The 18,925-nt window shown below is 42.7% G+C and overlaps 2 protein-coding genes across 2 annotated transcripts in view; both read left to right on the top strand.

Moving 5' to 3' along the window:
- LOC136102750 (alpha-1-antiproteinase 2-like) overlaps positions 1-18,925 on the top strand; it is a 144,648-nt gene that overhangs the window by 90,759 nt on the left and 34,964 nt on the right. The gene's annotated exons all lie outside the window — the stretch shown is intronic.
- Positions 685-9,281, top strand: LOC136102395 (alpha-1-antitrypsin-like). The gene is made up of 5 exons (XM_065839426.2): positions 685-793; positions 4,708-5,374; positions 6,872-7,142; positions 7,792-7,939; positions 8,937-9,281. The coding sequence occupies exons 2-5, from the start codon at positions 4,720-4,722 to the stop codon at positions 9,126-9,128; spliced, it is 1,266 nt and encodes a 421-aa protein (XP_065695498.1). The 5' UTR covers positions 685-793; positions 4,708-4,719; the 3' UTR covers positions 9,129-9,281.

Below are 18,925 nucleotides of genomic sequence, written 5' to 3'. Positions count from 1 at the left end.
TGTTACAACAGTTGCATTTTTTCAATATTACATTTGGGCACTTTCAGTGAGGGCACACAAATTTTACACAGCCTTTTCAAGTGCTAAAGCCTACATTAAGTGCTTTTCAGATCCTAATATACGAGGTGGCCCTTAGCAGAGATATAAAGACCATTATCAAGTTGTGAGGAGACACTGTGTCTGAAAGATCACAAGACTACCACTCAATATACAGCTCCAGTTCACCATTCTTATATGAATGAATGAGACCAAGAAGACTCTTTGGTTTCTGAATAGTGACCAGTGAGGTGTCTACTGTGCAGAAATAAAGATGACATGTTGACACTTAAGTGGAGTCCAGTAGGCTGGGTAACATGGCTGAGCACAAGTGGTGCTCCCTGCAGCTCCCTCATCATGAACCTGTCCTTTAGAGTTTAGTGATGAGCAACATTGTATGTCTCCAGATGAGCAGTTATCTCCATTTCAGGTAGTGTATAGGGCCAAGTAACTGCCCTTGGCACAAAAATCTAATTTCCAATAAATATTTGCTTAGGAGTTACATACCCTTTGGGTTGTAACACTCCACTGTACTGTCTGTCTGGGCCCCATGGTCTTTGCTCTCTATTTGGAGTGGAGAAATGTGGACACATGCAAATGATGTCCAAGAAAACTAGCTTCATCAGCATTCAGCTTTGTCCTTCTAGGTAATATGTATTTGAAGCCATGTAATGTTTAACAGAGGAAAACAGCTGTGTGAATAAAGCAGCAAGAAACAGCACAACCCATACGAGAGCAAGACCCTTCTGAATGTAAAGTAAGTACTCAGTTATCTTTACCTTAACAATTTTGATGCAGTTGCATGGCATTTAGCTAGTGAGTCACGAAGTACATTTACTTTCAAGGGTGAAGTCTGGTTTCTAAGCACTGAAATGACAGCACAACTTCATTTCAAGAAATATTGAATAGCAAATCGTGGGCACATATTATATCAGCTCCACAGAGTGTAACTGCTCTGAATATTTATCCCAAATAGTTCTTTCATAGAATCACAGAACAGTTTGAGTTGTAAGGGACCTGCAAAGAACATGTAGTTCAATGCCCCTGCAATAAGCAGGGACATCTTTGACTAGATCAGGTTGCTCAGAGTCCTGTCCAGCCTTAAATGTTTCCAGGGATGGGGCATCTACCACTATCTGGGCAACCTGTTCCAGTGCTTCACCACTCTCATTTTAAAAAATTTCTTCCTCATGTCTAGCCTGAATCTCCCCTCCTTTAGTTTAAAACCATTATCCCTTGTCTTCTTGTAACAGGCCCTGCTAAAAAGTCTATCCCCATCTTTCTTAAAAACCCCATTTAAGTACTGAAAGTCCACAATAAGGTTTTCCTGGAGCCTTCTCTTCTCCAGGCTGAACAACCCCAACTCTCTCAGCCTGTCCTCACAGCAGAGCTGTTCCAACCCTCTGATCATTTTTGTGGCCTCCTCTGGTCCCTCTCCAACAGGTCACCGTCTTTCCTGTACTGAGGGCTCCAGAGCTGGATGCAGGACTCCAGGTGGGGTCTCACCAGAGCAGAGCCGAGAGGCAGAATCACCTCCCTTGACCTGCTGGCCACACTCCTTTTGATGCAGCCCAAGATACAATTGGCTTTCTGGGCTGCAAATGCACATTGCCAACTCACATCCAATCTTTCATCCAAGAGTACCCCTAAGTCCTTCTCGGCAAGGCTGCTCTCAATCCCTTCATCCCCCAGCCTGTATTGATACTGGGGGTGTCCCTGATCCAGGTGCAGGACCTGGCACTTGCCTTGTTGAACCTCATGAGGTTCTCAAGCTTGTCTAGGTCCCTCTGGATGGCACCCTGTCCCTCAGGAGTGTCAACTGACCATGTCAAAGGCTTTACAGAAGTCCAGATATAGCCTTTACTTTGTCTGCTGATGTGGTTACTCCATCATAGAAGGCCACTAGGTTGGTCAGGCAGGACTTGCCCTTGGTGAACACATGTTGGCCATCTCGAATCACCTCCCTGTCCTTCATGTGCCTTAGCATAGCTGCTAGAAGGATCTGTTCCATGATCCTCCCAGGCACAGAGGTGAGGCTGACAGGTCAGTTATTCTTACGGTCCTCCTTCCTACCCTTTTTAAAAATGAGTGCAATGTTTCCCTTTTTCCAGTCACTCAAGACTTCATCTGACTACCATGATTTCTTAAATATCATGGGGAGTGGCTTGGCACCTACATCAGCCAATTCCCTCAGGACTCTGGGATCCATCTCACCAGTCCGATAGATCGATGTATGTTCAGGTTCCTTAAGTGATCACAACAAACCTGATTCTTACTCACAGTGGGAGGGACTTTGCTTCCCCAGTCCCTGCCTTGGAGTTCATCCACATGAGAAGTGAGGGAAGAGAGCTTGCTAATGAAGACCGAGGCAAAGAAGTTGTTCAGTACCTCAGCCTTCTCCTTGTCTGTTGTTACCAGTTTACCAGTCTTGCTCATTGGGGGAGCACACTTTCTTTGACCTTATTTTGATTGACATACCTATAGAAGCCCTTTTTGTTATTCTTTGCGTCCCTTGCCAAGTTCAGCTCCAGCTGTGCCTTGGCCTTCCTGACCCCATCTTTACACAACTGGACAGTGTCTCTCTAGTCTTCCCAAGATATCTGTCCCTGCTTCCACTGCCTGTGCATATCCTTCTTGCCCTTTAGTTTGACCAGCAAGTTTCAGCTCAGCCATGCCAGCCTCTTGCCCTCCTTACCAAATTTCTTACACCTGGGGATCATGAGCTCTTGTGCCCAACGGAAAACATCCTTCAAGATCTGCTAGCTCTGTTCTGCTCCCTTGTCTCTGAGGGCAGTTTCCCAGGGGATCCTGTTGACTAACTCTTTGAAGAGCTGGAAGCTGGCTTTCCTAAAATTCAGGGTCCTGGTTTTACTCTTTGTCTTTCCCATATCCCTCAGGACTGCAAACTCCACAAGCACATGATCACCGCAGCCCAGGCTGCCTCCAGTCTTGACGTCACCAATTAGCTCACTTGCATTGGTAGGGCTTATTACCTGGCTTAGAAAATTATCCTCAAAGCACTTCAGGAGTCTCCTGGATTGATTACAGCTCACCATGTTACTCTTCCAGCAGAAGTCAGGGTGATTGAAGTCCCCCAGCAGGACAAGAGCCTGCAAGCAAGATGCCTACTGTAGCTGGAGAAAGAAGGCTTCATTAATAGTCTCCTCCATGATTGGGCAGTCTGTAGTAGACATCACATCCTTTATATTTAAAATAAATTTGTTTCCTTAACAAGGGGGAAGTGTTCTGGCTTCCCGTCAACCTTATTTTTTATCATTACTAATGTTCCCTAAAGATTAAAATCAGGTAATGAAAACTGAGGTGAATGAGCTGTCTTATGTACACCAACATGGTCCACACAGGACTCATAAATCGATTTTGCTATGTCGACCTCCCCTGTAAGTCCTGATTTACTCAGGTCTCACAGACCAAAGCTGTGGACGGACAACATGGCTCCTTTTCACCCAAATCTTAGAGATCAGAGTGCTGACACAAGGTGGGGGAAATCTCAATAAACAACTCATCTACCCTGCTGAACCCATGTCTCTGAATGCCTTTGCTATTGACTGGGAGGTGAGCAGGTAACTTACGTGATCTTCTCTAAAGCTGTTCCGCTTTTAGTAGGACAAGGTGAAAGCGATTTGGAGTTATTAATACAATTTTTAATTGGAATAGTTTTTACCTGTTTTCTGGCAGGTTAAACATCCTAGACACTACAAATCATCCCAACATGTTCTTGGTCTAACCAGCAAAAGAGAAAGCAATAAGCAAACAAAAAAAAAAGGGTCACGGTTATCAGAAATAGCCAAGATGCCGTGATCTAGGCTCATTCCTGAGGACCATTCTGGCCATGGACCTATTTGCCTTAAGAAAAGGAGGCTGTCCTGCTGATACAAGGTTTGGAAAGATAGAAGGGGCCAAGTCCACACTAGTGACTTCACCATCTCGTGACCAGGATGTTGGGGTACACACAGAGAGGAATTCATCTGGAAAACATGTCACATGAGTGGTTGTTTAAAATTAAGCAACATATTCTGACTTAATCAGGCATTGAAGTAGAAAAAAAATTTAACAGCTCTGTTGTGATTAGTCACTTTATATGTTAAAATGAGTCAGAAATGAGAGAAAGAATACCACTTTTGAGTACTGCAATCTCTTATTGTTTTCCTTTGACATAGTACTGTCATTTGACGTAAGCCTTATTCAATCACTAATAGCATAATAATCCTGAGAGTTCTTAGAGATAAACATAAATGAATTGAGTTGCTCCTGATGTGCTGCCTCACCATAAAACGGATTTACACAGATACAGGAAAAAATTAAAAAAAAAAAAAAAAAAAAGAAAAGAGCCCTTTCACTTGTTCTCTCTGTCTTATTTTTCTGTAATACTCACGTTTCTTTCTCCACATGTTTCTTTCTCTAGTAAGAAGGGAATTACATAGCCAGAGTAAAGCAGAACTGAAGTAGGCAGCAATGGACAGGAATTACAGATAAACTCAAGGATAAACGTAAGGATTTAAAAAACGCTTCCATAGTAAAGGAGCATGTCAAGAGATAACAGTGATTACCAGAGAGCTGTTGATGGTAATAGCAGATAGAAATAAAAGATGAGGAGCTGACACAGATGACCTCTAGTATTCAAGGCTATTTCATTCTCTGTCCACACCGTAGCTGCAAAGGACGATGAAGGTCACGCTGCCGCTGTGTTTGGTGGTGGTTGTGCTTCACCTCACAGTCCACAGCCTGATCCAGGCTGACCACTACAATGGCAAGATCAAGGAAACTGAGCCCCAGGAGCGGCATTTCCATGAGGGAGATCCTCTTGAGTCCTGCCAGCGGGTAGTCTCCAGCAACACAGACTTTGCTTTCCGGTTTTACAGGCAAGCAACCACTCAAGAACCTGGCAAGAATGTTTTCTTTTCCCCAGTCAGCATCTCCACTGCCTTTGCCCTGCTGTCCCTGGGCTCCAGAGCCACCAGTCACACTCAGGTGCTGGAAGGACTGGCCTTTAACCTCACCGACACACGAGAGGAGGAGATACACAATGGCTTCCGTCATCTCCTCCTCTTGCTGAGCCGCCCTGGCAGCCAGATGCAGCTGAGCATGGGGACTGCCCTGTTCATGGACAAGCACCTGAAGCCACTGAAAACATTTCTGAAGGACATCAAAAAACTGTACAAAGGAGAAATTGTTTCTAGTAACTTCCAGAATTCCACTGAAGCTAAAAAAGAGATCAACGATCATATAAAGAACAAAACCCATGGAAATATAAAACAAATACTTGAAGACCTCGATCCAAACACTCTAATGGTAATTGTTAACTACATTTATTTCAAAGGTAAGTTACATAGGTGCTATGACTGCAGCACCTCAGTTTCATCTGCACTAAGACAAATGCCCCAGATTGTTTCTGATTTATTTTTAAAAGAAAGGCCAGTGTTAAAATTAGGCTATTATTATAAGAAACATACAAAGTTCTCATGCTTTGAAAACTCTTCCACATGTGATTTTTTCTAGTATAAGTTTAGGCTCCTAAGCATAAAAATTTGCTTATTTACAGTCTTCAAGTTTTCGGGGATTGCAAGAGGACAACAGATGTATATATCTGTAAATTTTTCTGTTAGTGTTCATCTACTTATTATTTTTAAAATTACAATGTTTTCACCCATTTTGTAAAACAGAAATAAATTCCAAAGATGCAGACTAACAAATATTGCCAAACACTTCGATTTACTTACAATCCATGCCTATTAAATGTGTAGGTACCCCTGGAGCTGGAGTCTAAATGGTTTACAGTTGTCATCACATTATACATATCCCAAGAGGTACTTGTGAATGTACTACTTTGGCAATGATTATCTTCCTCTTAGATGTTACATCCGTTTGTAGCAGCACAGAGGACATACATGGAATTTACCACCTAGAAAGGCACGTTTGGAAATAGCTGAATGTTCAGCAAAACAGATTTTACTTCAAGCATTTTATTAAATTTGGGTACCCTGGCCTCAGGTGCCCTACTCTGAGGCATTTCTTTCTGATACCAGACTATATCTTTTTTTACTGGGGTGACAGGGAAGAAAGCTCAAACTCATAAAGTAATCAGAGTACTGTGAAGTTTACATTCCATTATTTATTTTCCAATTTAATTTTATTTTTATTCAATACTAAAAAAAAGAGACCATACTTACAGAATGGCAAGCTGTGATCCCTGTGTATTTGTTCAGTGAATGACCTGATTTAATGCAAAATAAAATATCATAGAAAAGTCAGTTAATAATAAACATCAAGACAAAACCATTTTGTAGATTAAAACCTTTGAATCCCTATTCCAGTTACCATAATGCAGTTATGATCGGGCCCAAAAGTTTGGGGTTTTCTTGCATATAAATTTTCCTTTGTGCTACAAGATGGAGAACATATGAAAAAACATGGAAGGAGTTTAGAATGCTACATCTTAAAAAGTAGACATCTGCTATGGAACTTACTTTATAAACAATATTCTGAAACCAGAGGGAACTTGTTGGATCCTGGTCAGCTTTCATTTTCTTCAAATAAAACATAAGGTAATATGAAGTTACTTAATGTAATTTACCTGACTTACAAAGGTGTTGTGCAAGTCCATATGACATTTAACCTGGGATATTTAGTTGTTATTGAACAGAGTATAGCAAAGATGACAAGGAACAAGATCTTTAGTAAACTTGGAATACCTCTGACCTTCAAGTATGAGTATAAATATTCAGATATGGATTTACCCGGTGTACATTAGTCTGGACTATAATAATATAACCTTGAAATAAGCATTTGATTACATTCTTTTTCTTTTGGTTTTAAGCCTATTGGGAAAATCCTTTCAATATTAAGGGAACTCGCAAGGATTATTTCCATGTGAATGCAAAGAACTCAGTCGAAGTGAAGATGATGACTCGAGATGGATTTTATAAAACATACTCTGACACGAAGTTGTCTTGTGAGGTGGTACAAATTCCTTACAAGGGAGATGCTGCAGCATTGTTTATCCTGCCAGAGGAAGGAGAAATGAAAAAACTGGAAGACGGCCTGACAAAAGGCACTGTGTCTAAATGGGAAGAATCACTTGAACGACGGTAAATACAGAATTTTGATTTGATAATTCAAGGTAGTCAGAATCCATAGTCTGAATATTATGATCAGGTTATACAGTTTCCTTTGCTGTTGATCAGAGATTTAAGCAATGGAATAATTATAAAGGGACAGACTAAGTGAACTGATGATTTGATACTTTCAGCAAAAATTAGAATCAGCATTCCCTTGTGATGAAGGAAGGAATCTGTAAGCTGGGAAATTTAATATTTTCCTCACACATTTTCTACTTTATACTAAGTGTCTCCATTTCCCTTGTCTCAAGCCCAATGTGTTAAGAGTGATAACACTGCAACATAGCAATCAGACCCCTCAGAGAGAATACGCAGTAAACATCAAAAGAAAAACCTTGAAAGTTAGAAAGAAAATGCAAACATAGTCCCAGAAATGCTGACACCATCACTGCTTGCTCTGCCATCAAGTAAAAGTGTTTCAGACTCACATAAGAAAGCTCAACCGATGTCATTCTCCTATCTCGTCCTCCAGACCACTGTCTTCCCATCTTCTTTTTGTTGCCATCTTTTTCAGATGAAAAGACTAACATTTTAGCACAGAAGAACCACCAGCAAGTTGGAAGTCTTCAAGACATGCTTTGATTACAATAACTACCATCATTTTCTTTTGAATTGACAGGAGGATAGAGGTGTATATTCCCAAACTATCAATTTCAGGCACCTATGACTTAAAGAAGATGTTCATGAATCTGGGTGTTACTGATGTGTTTTCTGACCAGGCTGGTCTGCCTGGAATCACAGGAAAGCCTCATGTGAAGGTTTCAAAAGTAAGTTTGTCAGGAAAAACAATGGTCTGTGGATTCCTCAATATCCAATTGTTTTGCCCTAAGATAAGTTGTGAAATTTTACTCATTGGTAGGTGGTTGATGCTCTTAACATCTAGCTGTTCTAACATCTAGCTGATAAAGTAACTTTAAACACTCTCAGACTTCTCCAAGATCTGGAGATAAGGGCACTGTCTCCTGTCTGATGGGCAAAGGTGGGGAGAGGTGTAGCATTTGTCCCAGAAACTAAACACAGTCCAGTTTCTGTATGTGAAAGGAGCCACCAAGGGGTGTCTGTGCTGGAGATGTTTTGCATAACCATATGTAGCAGAAAAAGTGGCATTTTCTTAACATGTGCATTCTGTAATTTTAAAGGATTTTAAAACTTCTGCTGCCATTGAAGACCCAGTGAGGAGTGCTAATCATGTACAATGGGCTAGGCTTGAGGAAAACATCCCATTTCCTGAAAATAATGTGAAGAGAAACAGATAAAGTGAAGAGAAAGGCTAACATTCTTACAACCATTCTGCAAACAGCATTTACAATGTTCTAACATTTGAGGGCTGGTAAAACAAGAAGATTAAGTATGCCCAACAATAATTTTGAAAAAAAATTAAAAATGGTACAAGGCTGAATTTCTACTGACCAAATTGTAATGCATGAGCTATTAAGGATATATACAAACCAGCTCTGGAGCCCAACTTCCCTTCCCTCTGAAATTGTCATTCCTTGCTAGTTTGCTTGAGTATTCTACTTTCAATTAATTCCACAAGGTGTGCAGTCCCTGGGGTCTGTGTTGGATACACTTGTGGTGAGGAACACTGAATATGACAATACTTGCTTACTGAGACAACATTGTTAAAAACCCTCAATATGGACTATAGTGGTCTTCTTCCTGGTTCCTGGCCTACTAGCAATTTTTGTGAAAGACAGTAGCAGAATTAACTTAGTACTAATTTTAATCATTTCATGCCCCATTTCTTGCTGTATTTCACTGCAGGTTGCTCACAAGGCGCTGCTGAAGATGCATGAGAATGGCACAGAGGCTGCAGCAGTCAGTAGCACAGATCTTCTTCCTCATTCTGTTCCTCCTGTTCTTAAATTCAACCGTCCATTTTTGCTGCTGATTGTTGATCAATATACTCAGAGCATCCTCTTCATGGGAAAAATTGTTAACCCAGCTGAAAAATGACTGGTCAGTGGCTCGTCTTACTGACTTGAATTGCATTCTTCATGCAATTATAGTTCAATGTGATTAAAATTATCATTATTAATAACTAAAATTGTTACTAAAATGTTTATTTTTTCAAATAAATGATGCAAGATTGTGGTCATTCTTAAAAAACACTGTTCTCGTTTCCTCCTCTAGTAGAAAGTGACCACTGAGATACATCTATTCTTGAATTATGAATGATTGTATAAATCTGCCTTTATTGGCAAATGTATGGCATATTTGTAAAACAAGGTAAGTATCGAGCTGAGAGAATCAGTTTAAAACATTTTAGGTAAATAAAGATTGAACAAAGAAACCACTTCTGGTTTGTAGGTAGGAAGGAAAGAAAATGCTGAGGTTTGCTCCAGCTGCTGCGAGCTCTCACCAGGCCCTGGTGCTGGAGGGCTGACACAAATAGAAAATACAAATGCAGTCCATCCAGGGATATCTTAGTTCTTCTCTTCCACACATCTGTCAGTAATGGAGAAAGGTCATGTTTTATTTCCATGAGAAAATGATTGCTTGTTTCTCTGAAGATTTCTCTACCAATTTTTCAAATCATAAGTTTAAGTCTATACGGTCATAAGGTCAATTTGATAACAGAGTAATTAGTACCTGAGAAGGAGATACTCCATAGGGTCCAGCCTCTCCAAGGCAACTGTTACCTGCCCACACCAGTCTGCGTGTATACATGCCTTGGGTACAGGATATTCAGGAATATTCATGTTCAAATGCCTTCCTTTCCTGAAGGCAGACAATCACATACCTCCAACATTCTGAATTCCAGGCTTGTCAGGTTGACCCCTGCAAAAAGAGAGATAGCATTGGACTTGGAGTGCTGGTAAGGGTATTTGCCTGGAAGGTGGAATTCCAGCTATGTTTTTCCCTGGATGGGGACTAGATTTGGCAGATAAATCCTAATCAGTTTTCTGCAAACTACACTGTTGTTTGGGTGGTGCCTGAAGCAATGATGTCTTGTGACATTAGTAAGGCTTCTAGGAAAAGGAAGGCATAGCTTCAAGTCACACTTTAGGGGAGTCAGTCACTTTCAGACCAGGCCTAGGCTCTTCCTTTGAAGCTCAAGTCTTTTGCCATACTTTCACGTATGATATTTGCAGCTGATGGAATCCACTCACGTTGTGTTGGTTTCTTTGAGTCCCCCTTTAAGGCAGCAAACTCTCCACAAATATCCTATGTGGAAGAAGTGGCTAAGTCAGAGCTGAGGAATATTTTAGTTGGCGAGACACCCAAAGGTGATGCTGCCATTGCTTTGTGGATGTAATCTTGTGTTTCAGCAACAAATAGAAGTTCAGAAGGGATAGGGCATGAATAACTGGAAGATGAAAAAAAAAAAAAAAAAAACAAAACCAAAATTGAGTTTAATTATATTCCCAAAGTTAACATCTAAGCTAGTAAATAAACTGCTCTGTTCTCTAGCCATGAGGTCAGCTGGCTCATCACAGCTCATGCCCATGTTGCTTAACTCTGACCTTGCAAGATATCCGTGCTGTTTATTGGAAATATTCCCTGGCCTGTGCTAACTCCAAAAACATGTTTAGCACTTGTTTGGAAGAATTGTAGATGGCATGAGAGATACGTGTGTCTGAAATTGTACCAAAAATGTAAGACTATGAGTGGCTACAGGCTGATGGCCAGGCTTGTGCTGCAGCACTGCTCAGTGTACCAGTACAAACGGAGCCAGAGTGACCAACTAGGGGTGGGAAACTGTCCCTCTGTCACTCAGCCCTATTAGCTCCCCCTCTGCTGGTGATCTGCTTTTTTTGAATGACAAATGACACGTCATACTGATAGACCTGTGCCAGCTACTTCCCAAAAATGAGGGAACTGAACATGCTTTGTCCTTCTGTGGAATAAGATTAGGCAGTTCAGGAAACACACTTCATAACTAGTGCAAATTACAAACTGTGAGACTCCCACGTACTTCCCATGGATATGTTCTGGTGGTTTCTGCTGACCAGGTCTGTGCATTTGCTGTCACAGTGGCTGTGCATGCTTATTTTCAAAAGGCTGCTCCTAATTAAGGATTAATGCTGGTCCTCAGGTGACAGAGCAATGCTTTGATGATGCAGATACCTGAAACACTTCACAGCTGAACACATAGAAACTATCATGAAGTGTAAAACATGCAAGTTTAATTATGTTAACATCGTAATATAAATGGACTTAAATGCAATTTAAAACACGATACAACATGCTGTGGCAGCATTGCCACTGTCCATTGTCTATGTCCCCGCACACCTTAAAAACATTGAAACCAAGACTTTTGTTATGAACCAGAAAATCTGTCACTGGATCCAGGACCTGACAGTTTTTTGACAGCTGTGCAAGCTGTTTGCTAGGTGCTGCTAAGATTCTGCAAACTGGAATTAGCTGCCAGAAAAAGGCTATTGGAGCATCTCTTTTGGCAGCTGGACCCCTTCCTTGAGAAAGGTTCAACACCCAAGGCCATTGTCATGCAGCTTTCCTTCCAATGACTGTGCAGAGGCAGCCAGAGGTGGAGGTGATGAAGTGCACAGCTCCCCACTCCTCAAATCTGACAGCGATGTTAAATAACGCAGACCATGACGGCAGTAATACCGCTGCCAAGCTAGTGCTGAAGCAGAAGTAAGCAGATCCCCTGTGATCAATTCATTCTCATAGACAGTGCTAGGCCAAAGGGAAACTTGTATTTTTTAATCGTTAAAAATTTTTTGAAATGGTTTTACTGAAACATCAGAAAGACAAATGTTGCTATAACCTGATAAAGTAATAACTATAGAAGCTCTCAAAAGTCCAGATGGATGAATTTAGGAGTTGTTTCTGGCATGGTACCCAGATATGAAATCTATTTACAATCAGATGAAGAAATGCTGCATTGGTTTTACTTTTCCTTTACACAACTGCATGCAATGCTCTTTTTCTGCACTTGAGCCTGTTGTCTCTGGCTGTCAACAGTCCAGCGACCACAAGCAGAATAAGCAGGAGCAGCATCCCCATGAGGGAGATCCTTTTGGGTGCTGCCAATGGGTAGTCCGCAGCAACATGGGCTTTTCCTTCCAAATTTACAGGCTAAAGACTACCCAAGAAACTGTCAAGAGCATTTTCTTCCCCCTGGTCAACATCTCTGCTGCCTTTTTCCTGCTGGTCCAGGGCTGAAGAGCTACCAGCCAGGCTCAGGTGCCAGGAGGGCTGGCCTTTAACCTCACTGACACCCAGGAGGACCTGCCACTTTCCTTTATTTTCATTTATTTCAATTCTGGTAGTTATACATGCCATCTCTAAGTTCTTATATGATTAAACTTACTTAAGGTTTTTGGTCTGTAGTCTTAACTACTTGAGTTTGATGTACCTTTTGGAAAAAAATTAATTCAAGCTACAAATCAATATGAGAGCAAAATTTTGGTCTTGCAGTCTATTTGCTTTTACTTATTTTTTTCCCTTTTTTATTCTAGTAATTAAAAAAAAAAAACAAAACATTTAACAACCAGTTTTGAAAAACCTTGTCAGTGTCAAGCAGGTCTACAATTCCAACATCTTCATCTGGGAACTTTATGGAAAATACAGCAGTAAAACCCAAGACAAATTCTCAGTGACAGATTACCCATCTTGTACATTAAAATGCTGGGCTGATCAACTCCAATGGAATTCACACCTGGCCTTAAATGCTTGTATGCTCTTGGAAACACGTTTTCTTTCAGTGTGAGATTAGGTACAGACAATGCAGAAGATGTAAAATATTGTTTTCTGCAGACTGATGAAAGTGATCATCTGAAGTGAAACATCTGTTATGAGAAATGGAATCACTCCCTGGTAGCAAAATAACTTTATCTTCTTCTGAGATATAACACAGAGGATAATAATAAGATTTTTTTGAGTCTATTTATACAGATTTAATCTAGCAAACTGTAAGTCCATATGGAATTTTAGTTCAGAGATTCCTATTGCTTTGGTGAAAGATGCTGAAAACAAAGCAGAAAGGGTCTAATTTCTATTCCCAGTTCTGTCACAGACTTTTTGCTTAACCTTCAGCTTTCTTCTTTCTGTCAGTCATGTTTTTTAAAATGGAGCCAAAAGAACTTTCTTTATCCAAGGAGAAAAAGATGAATATTTGTAAGACGTGGAGAGCATAGTTGGGATACCTTTTAGAGAAACATATAAAAATACAGAGAGGGCTTGATTTTTATTCTAGTTACACAATTTTGCAATTATGCCAATCTCGTGATTTTGAGTTATTTACGTCAAGAAATTTATTTGTATGAACTTTTGCAGACAGACTTGAGTGATACATCTTTATAAAGCAAAAAGAAAAGGCTGCATGAGGATTTATCATGTAAAGCGCACATTTCTCTTGCTCATTGCTTATAATCTTGCTGAAGTTTTGTTTCCACTGCCAGAAATATAACTTGCAAAGCTGGTATCTAATAACCTCAAGACCGAAGATCAACAGAAGTAAGTTAATTATATGGGCTGAAACTTCTCCTGTGAGGAGGAACCAAGACATATTACATAACGGAGCAGAGTCACTGGTAGACAGTATGGAAAGAGATAATTAAATTATTCCTTAATTCCTTCCATATAGACCATTACCATGCCAATGGGCAAAGCATGTTTTTCAGTCCTTTGTATGACTCTCCTGGCTCCTGGAGCAGGAGTGGGTCTGTCCCAGCCATGGCTTATCTAGAAACATCCAGAAGCTCCATATCCTCTGCTGTGAAATTCCCCTGTACGGATCTGCTTCCTGCAAAACTCTGCACAAACATTCCAGTTTAGCCTCACATTTCACAGTGGCGTCTGCTCTGGGGACACAGCCATTTGCACCAACAGGATGTGCAGAGAAGTAACAAACTGCTTTCCCTTCCCTGGGTTCTCACAGGTGCTGCCATGGGGCAGGCATGCTGGTGATACCCATGTGTGGTGATTCACCCTCACTTCCCATCCCATTCAACAGGAGAGACTCTTTCAAGTCTCTGTTTCTGGTACCTATGACCTAAGGGAGAGTTTTCAAAGGATTAGGTGTGGCTGAGGCATTCATTAACCATGCTGATCTATCTGGAATTGCTGAGGAGCTGATTGCTCTGAAGTTTAAACACAGAAAAACTGAAAGCAACACTCAGTCAGCGACTAGCGACGAGCAGAGACAGTTATGGTAAGGTCCCGCAACTGAGCACGGATTGAGGAGGCAAGGAGGGGAACCCGGAACCAAGAAAACCCTGCGGGCATACAGAGAAATGCATCCGGAACTGGCAGATCTCATGAGAGGGGCTGACATGGAGGGCTCATTGCCAGGAGCAACCATGGGTGATTTCGTTGTGGTTCTAAGGAGCGCAGGTGACCAGGAGCACAGTGAACAGGGCAAGCAATCAGACCTGGCAGTTAGCGTGGCAGTTTGTGTAAGGCAAGGCAAGGCAAGGAGGAAGGGTGGGGAATCTCAGCCAGCTCAAGAGATTAGCTCTGTTGGTGGTTGTCAACCTTGCAGAAGGAGCCTGACTATGGTATCCACCCAGGGCAAAGGTAGGTCCTCTGCACTTTCCAGGAAGGAGGCAGCAACCCAGACAGAGCTGCCATGGAAACATGCAGCCATCCAGACCTCAGGCTGCAGGGAGTGCCAGAGCCTTTCACTGGTATGGGATAACAGTAGAGATAATAGCTGCGTGAGGTGTGAGCAGCTGGATGACCTGCTCAGCCTGGTGGTAAAGCTGAGAGAGAAGGTACAAAGGTTGAGAAGCATCAGGTAGTCGGAGAGCAAAGAGATTGCTGGGATCAAGGTCTGGCCTCCCTGAGACAGGAAAGGCCGCCAGTACAAAACCAAGATCAGGGGAGTCCTGTATCTTCCCCCAGCCTGACTGAAGACAGTCAAGGAAAGGGAGTGAATGGAAACAAGTCCACATCCAGGGTGGCAGGTAAAACTCCCCCTTGCCCACTCTGCCTTCCCAGGTGCCTCTGTACAACATATATGAGGCTCTGGATGTGGAATCTAGCGACTCAAGGGACAGGGGGCAATTGCAGCATGTTCCTGCCTGGTGCAGAAGGAGGAGGGTCTGTGCTGTGACTACCCCACCTTCACAGATTCCCTTGTAAAACAGGTATGAGGCTCTGAAAGTAGAATCAAACAAGAATATTGAGGAAAATGGTTCAACTAAGTTGGAGGTACTGCAGAGAATGAGTCAGCCTGCACCCTTTATTAAAACATCTGCCGTAAAGGAAAAAAGGCAGGTCATGGTCATGGTCATGGTCATGGTCATGGTCATAGGAGACTCCCTTCTAAAGGAAACAGAAGGCTCTATATGCAGGCCAGACCCATTTCTTAGGGAAAGTCTACTGCCTCCCTGGGGCCAGGGTTAAAGATGTGAAGAGAAAACTTCCTGCCCTGGTTAGGCCCTCTGAATATTATCCTCTACTAATTTTTCAAGTAGGCAGTGATGAGACTGAAAAGGGAAATCCGAAGGCAATCAAGAGGGACTTCGGGGCCTTGAAATGACTGGTTAAGTCATCGGGAGCACAATAACTGTTTTCTTCTGTCCCCTGAGTTGCAGGGTATGATGATGAAAGATACAGGAAGACCCAGCAGATCAATACGTGGCTGCAGGACTTGGTTTTTTGATCATGGCCTGAATTAACAGGAGGATAGAAGTGTATATTCCAAAACTATCAATTTCAGGCACCTATGACTTAAGAGAAAATGCTCATGAATTTGGGTGTTACTGATGTGTTTTCCAATCAGGCTGATCTGTCTGGAATCACAGGAAAGCCTCATGTGAAGGTTTAAAAAGTAAGTTTGTCAGGAAAAATAATGGTCTGTGGATTCCTCAATACCCAATTATGTTGCCCTAAGATAAATTGTGAAATTTTACTCATTGCTAGGGGTGGCTGATACTCTGAACTAGAACATTTAGCTGATAAAGTAACTTTAAACACTCTCAGGCACTGTCTTATGTCTGACAGGCAAAGGTGGGGAGGGGTGTAGCGTTTGTCCCAGAAACTAAAGACCTGGCCTGCCAGCAACAAGTGGGATGCACCTGTCTCAACGGGGGAAAAGGATCCTTGGGCAGCAGTTAGCAGGGCTCATTGAAAAAGCTTTAAACTAGATTTGAAGGGGAAAGGGAAGAAAACCAGTTGCAGCAGAGAAACCCAAGGTTGACATGCCAGCATTTGAGGGATGGGGTGCTAGCAAAGCCCTTCAGTCTGCTGTCTCAGTGGAGGCAGGGGCTGGAGACATGTGTGGTAGAAGAGATACAAGGGTTATAGATTTTTTAAAAACTGCAGAAGCACCTGGGAATGACCTCAAAGGAATTAGGGCTTCTCACCAGAAAAAGGTGGTGGGATCACTAGCCCGTCTGAAGTGCATCTATACAAATCACAGGCAACGAGCAAGAGGAGCTGGAAGCCATTGTGCAGCAGAAAAACTACAAGGTAGTTAGCATCACAGGAACATGGTGGGATGACTCCCACAACTGGAATTCTGCATTGGATGGCTATAAACTCTTCAGAAGTGACAGGCGAGGAAGGAGAGGAGATGGGGTAGCCCTGTATGTTAGGGAGTGTTTTTATTTGTCTGGAGCTTGATGAAAGTGATGACAGTGTTGAGTGTTTATGGGTAAGAATCAAGGGGAAGGCCAATAAGTTGATATCCTGGTGGGAGCCAGTTACAGACCACCCAACCAGGATGAAGAGGCAGATGAAATATTTTGCAGGCAGCTGGAAGAAGTCTTATGATTCTAGCCCTTGTTCTCGTGGGGTACTTAAACTTACCAGTTGTCTGCTGGAAATACAACACAGCAGAGAGGAAACAGTCTAGGAGGCTCCTGGAGTATATGGAAGACAACTCTCTGACACAACTGGTCAGTGAGCCAATTAGAGAAGGCACCCCCCTGGGTGATGTGAGTAGAGGACTCCTGCGTAACGTGTCTGTTGGAGATCACCTTGGGAATGGAGATCATTAAATGACTGCATTTTCTATTCTTGGAGAAGTAAGGAGGGCAGTCAGCAGAACTGCTACTTTAGGCTTCCAAAGGGCGAACTTTGATCTGTTTAGGAGATTGGTTGGCAGAGTCCTTTGGGAGGTAGTCCAGAAGGGCAAAGGAGTCCAGGAAGGCTGGTTGCTATTCAAGAAGGAAACCTTAGAGGCCGAGGAGCAGGCTGTCCCTGTGTGCCAAAAGATGAGCTGGTAAGGAAGAAGACCAGCCTGGCTGAATAGAGAGATTTGGCTGGAACTTGGGAGAAAAGAGGATTTATAACCTTTGAAAGACAGGGCAGGCTACTCAAAAGGACCACAAGGATGCTATGAAGTTATGCAGGAAGAAAATTAGAAGACCCAAGCCCAAATAGAGCTGATTCTAGCCACTGATACAGAAGGGAGCAAAAAATGCTTCTATAAATACATCAGAACAAAAGGAGGCCTAAGGAGAATCTCCACCTTCTGGTGGATGCAGAGGGAAACATAGTGACAGAGGATGAGGGGAAAGGCTGAGGTACTAAACGACGTCTTTGCCTCATACTTTAATAGTGATACCAGTTGTGCTCCAGGTACACACACCCCTGAGCCCAAAGACAGGGACAGGGAGCAGAATGAAGCCCCAATAATCCAAAGGGAAATGGTTAGTGACCACCTACACCACTTGGACATACACAAGTCTATGGGGCCAGATGGGATACACCTAAGGGTGCTGAAGGAGCTGACGAAGGGGATCACTAAGCCACTTTCCATTACCTATCATTATCTTGACTAACTGGGGAGGTCCCAGTTGACTGGAAGTGGGAAAATGTGATGCCCATCTACAAGAAGGACCAGAAGGAGGATCTGGGGAATCACAGGCTTGTCAGTCTGACCTTGGTGCTGGGGAAGGTCATGGAACAGATCATCCTGAGTGCCATCATGTGGCACACACAAGATAACCACACCATCAGGCCCAGTGAGCATAGGTTTATGCAAGGCAGGTCCTGCTTGACCAACCAGATCTCCATATATGAAAAGATGACCCACTTAATGGATGAGGGAAAGGCTGTGGATGTTGTGTACTTAGTCCTCAGTAAAGCCTTTGACACTGTTTCCCACAGCATTCTCCTGGAGAAGCTGGCTGCTCATGACTTGGACAGGCATACTCTTTGCTGGGTAAAGAACTGGCTGGATGGCTGGGCCCAAAGAGTTGTGGTGAACAGAGCCAAATCCAGTTGGCAGCCAGTCATGAGTGGTGTTCCCCAGGGCTCAATATTGGGGCCAGTTCTGTTTAATCTCTTTATCAATGATCTGGATGAGGGGATTGGGTGCACCCCCAGTAAGTTTGCAGACAACACCAACTTAGGTGGGAGTTTTGACCTGCTGGAGGGTAAGAAGGCCATACAGAGGGACATGGACAGGCTGTATTGTTGGGCTAAGGCCAATTGTGTGAGGTTTAACAAGGCCAAGTGCTGGGTCCTGCACTTCGGTCACAATAACCTAAGGCAGTGCTACAGAGTTAGGGAACAGTGGCTGGAAAGCTGCCTGGTGGAAAGGGATCTGAGGGTGTTGACTGACAGCCAGCTGAACATGAGCCAGCAGTGTGCCCAGGTGGCCAAAAAGGCCAACAGCATCCTAGCTTGTATCAGGAATAGTGTGGCCAGAAGGACTAGAGAAGTGATTGTGCGACTGTACTCGGCACTGGGGAGGCACCACCTTGAATCCTGTATTCAGTTTTGGGCCCCTCAGTACAGAAAAGACATTGAGGTGCTGGAGAGAGTACAGAGAAGGGCAATAAAACTGGTGAAGGGTCTGGAGCACAAGCCTTATGAAGAGTGGCTGA

This window comes from Patagioenas fasciata, chromosome 5 (genome assembly GCF_037038585.1).
Source record: "Patagioenas fasciata isolate bPatFas1 chromosome 5, bPatFas1.hap1, whole genome shotgun sequence".
Taxonomy (NCBI): Eukaryota; Metazoa; Chordata; class Aves; order Columbiformes; family Columbidae; genus Patagioenas; species Patagioenas fasciata.
Note: the sequence above shows the minus strand (reverse complement) of the source record. Positions and strands in the feature narration are given on the sequence as shown.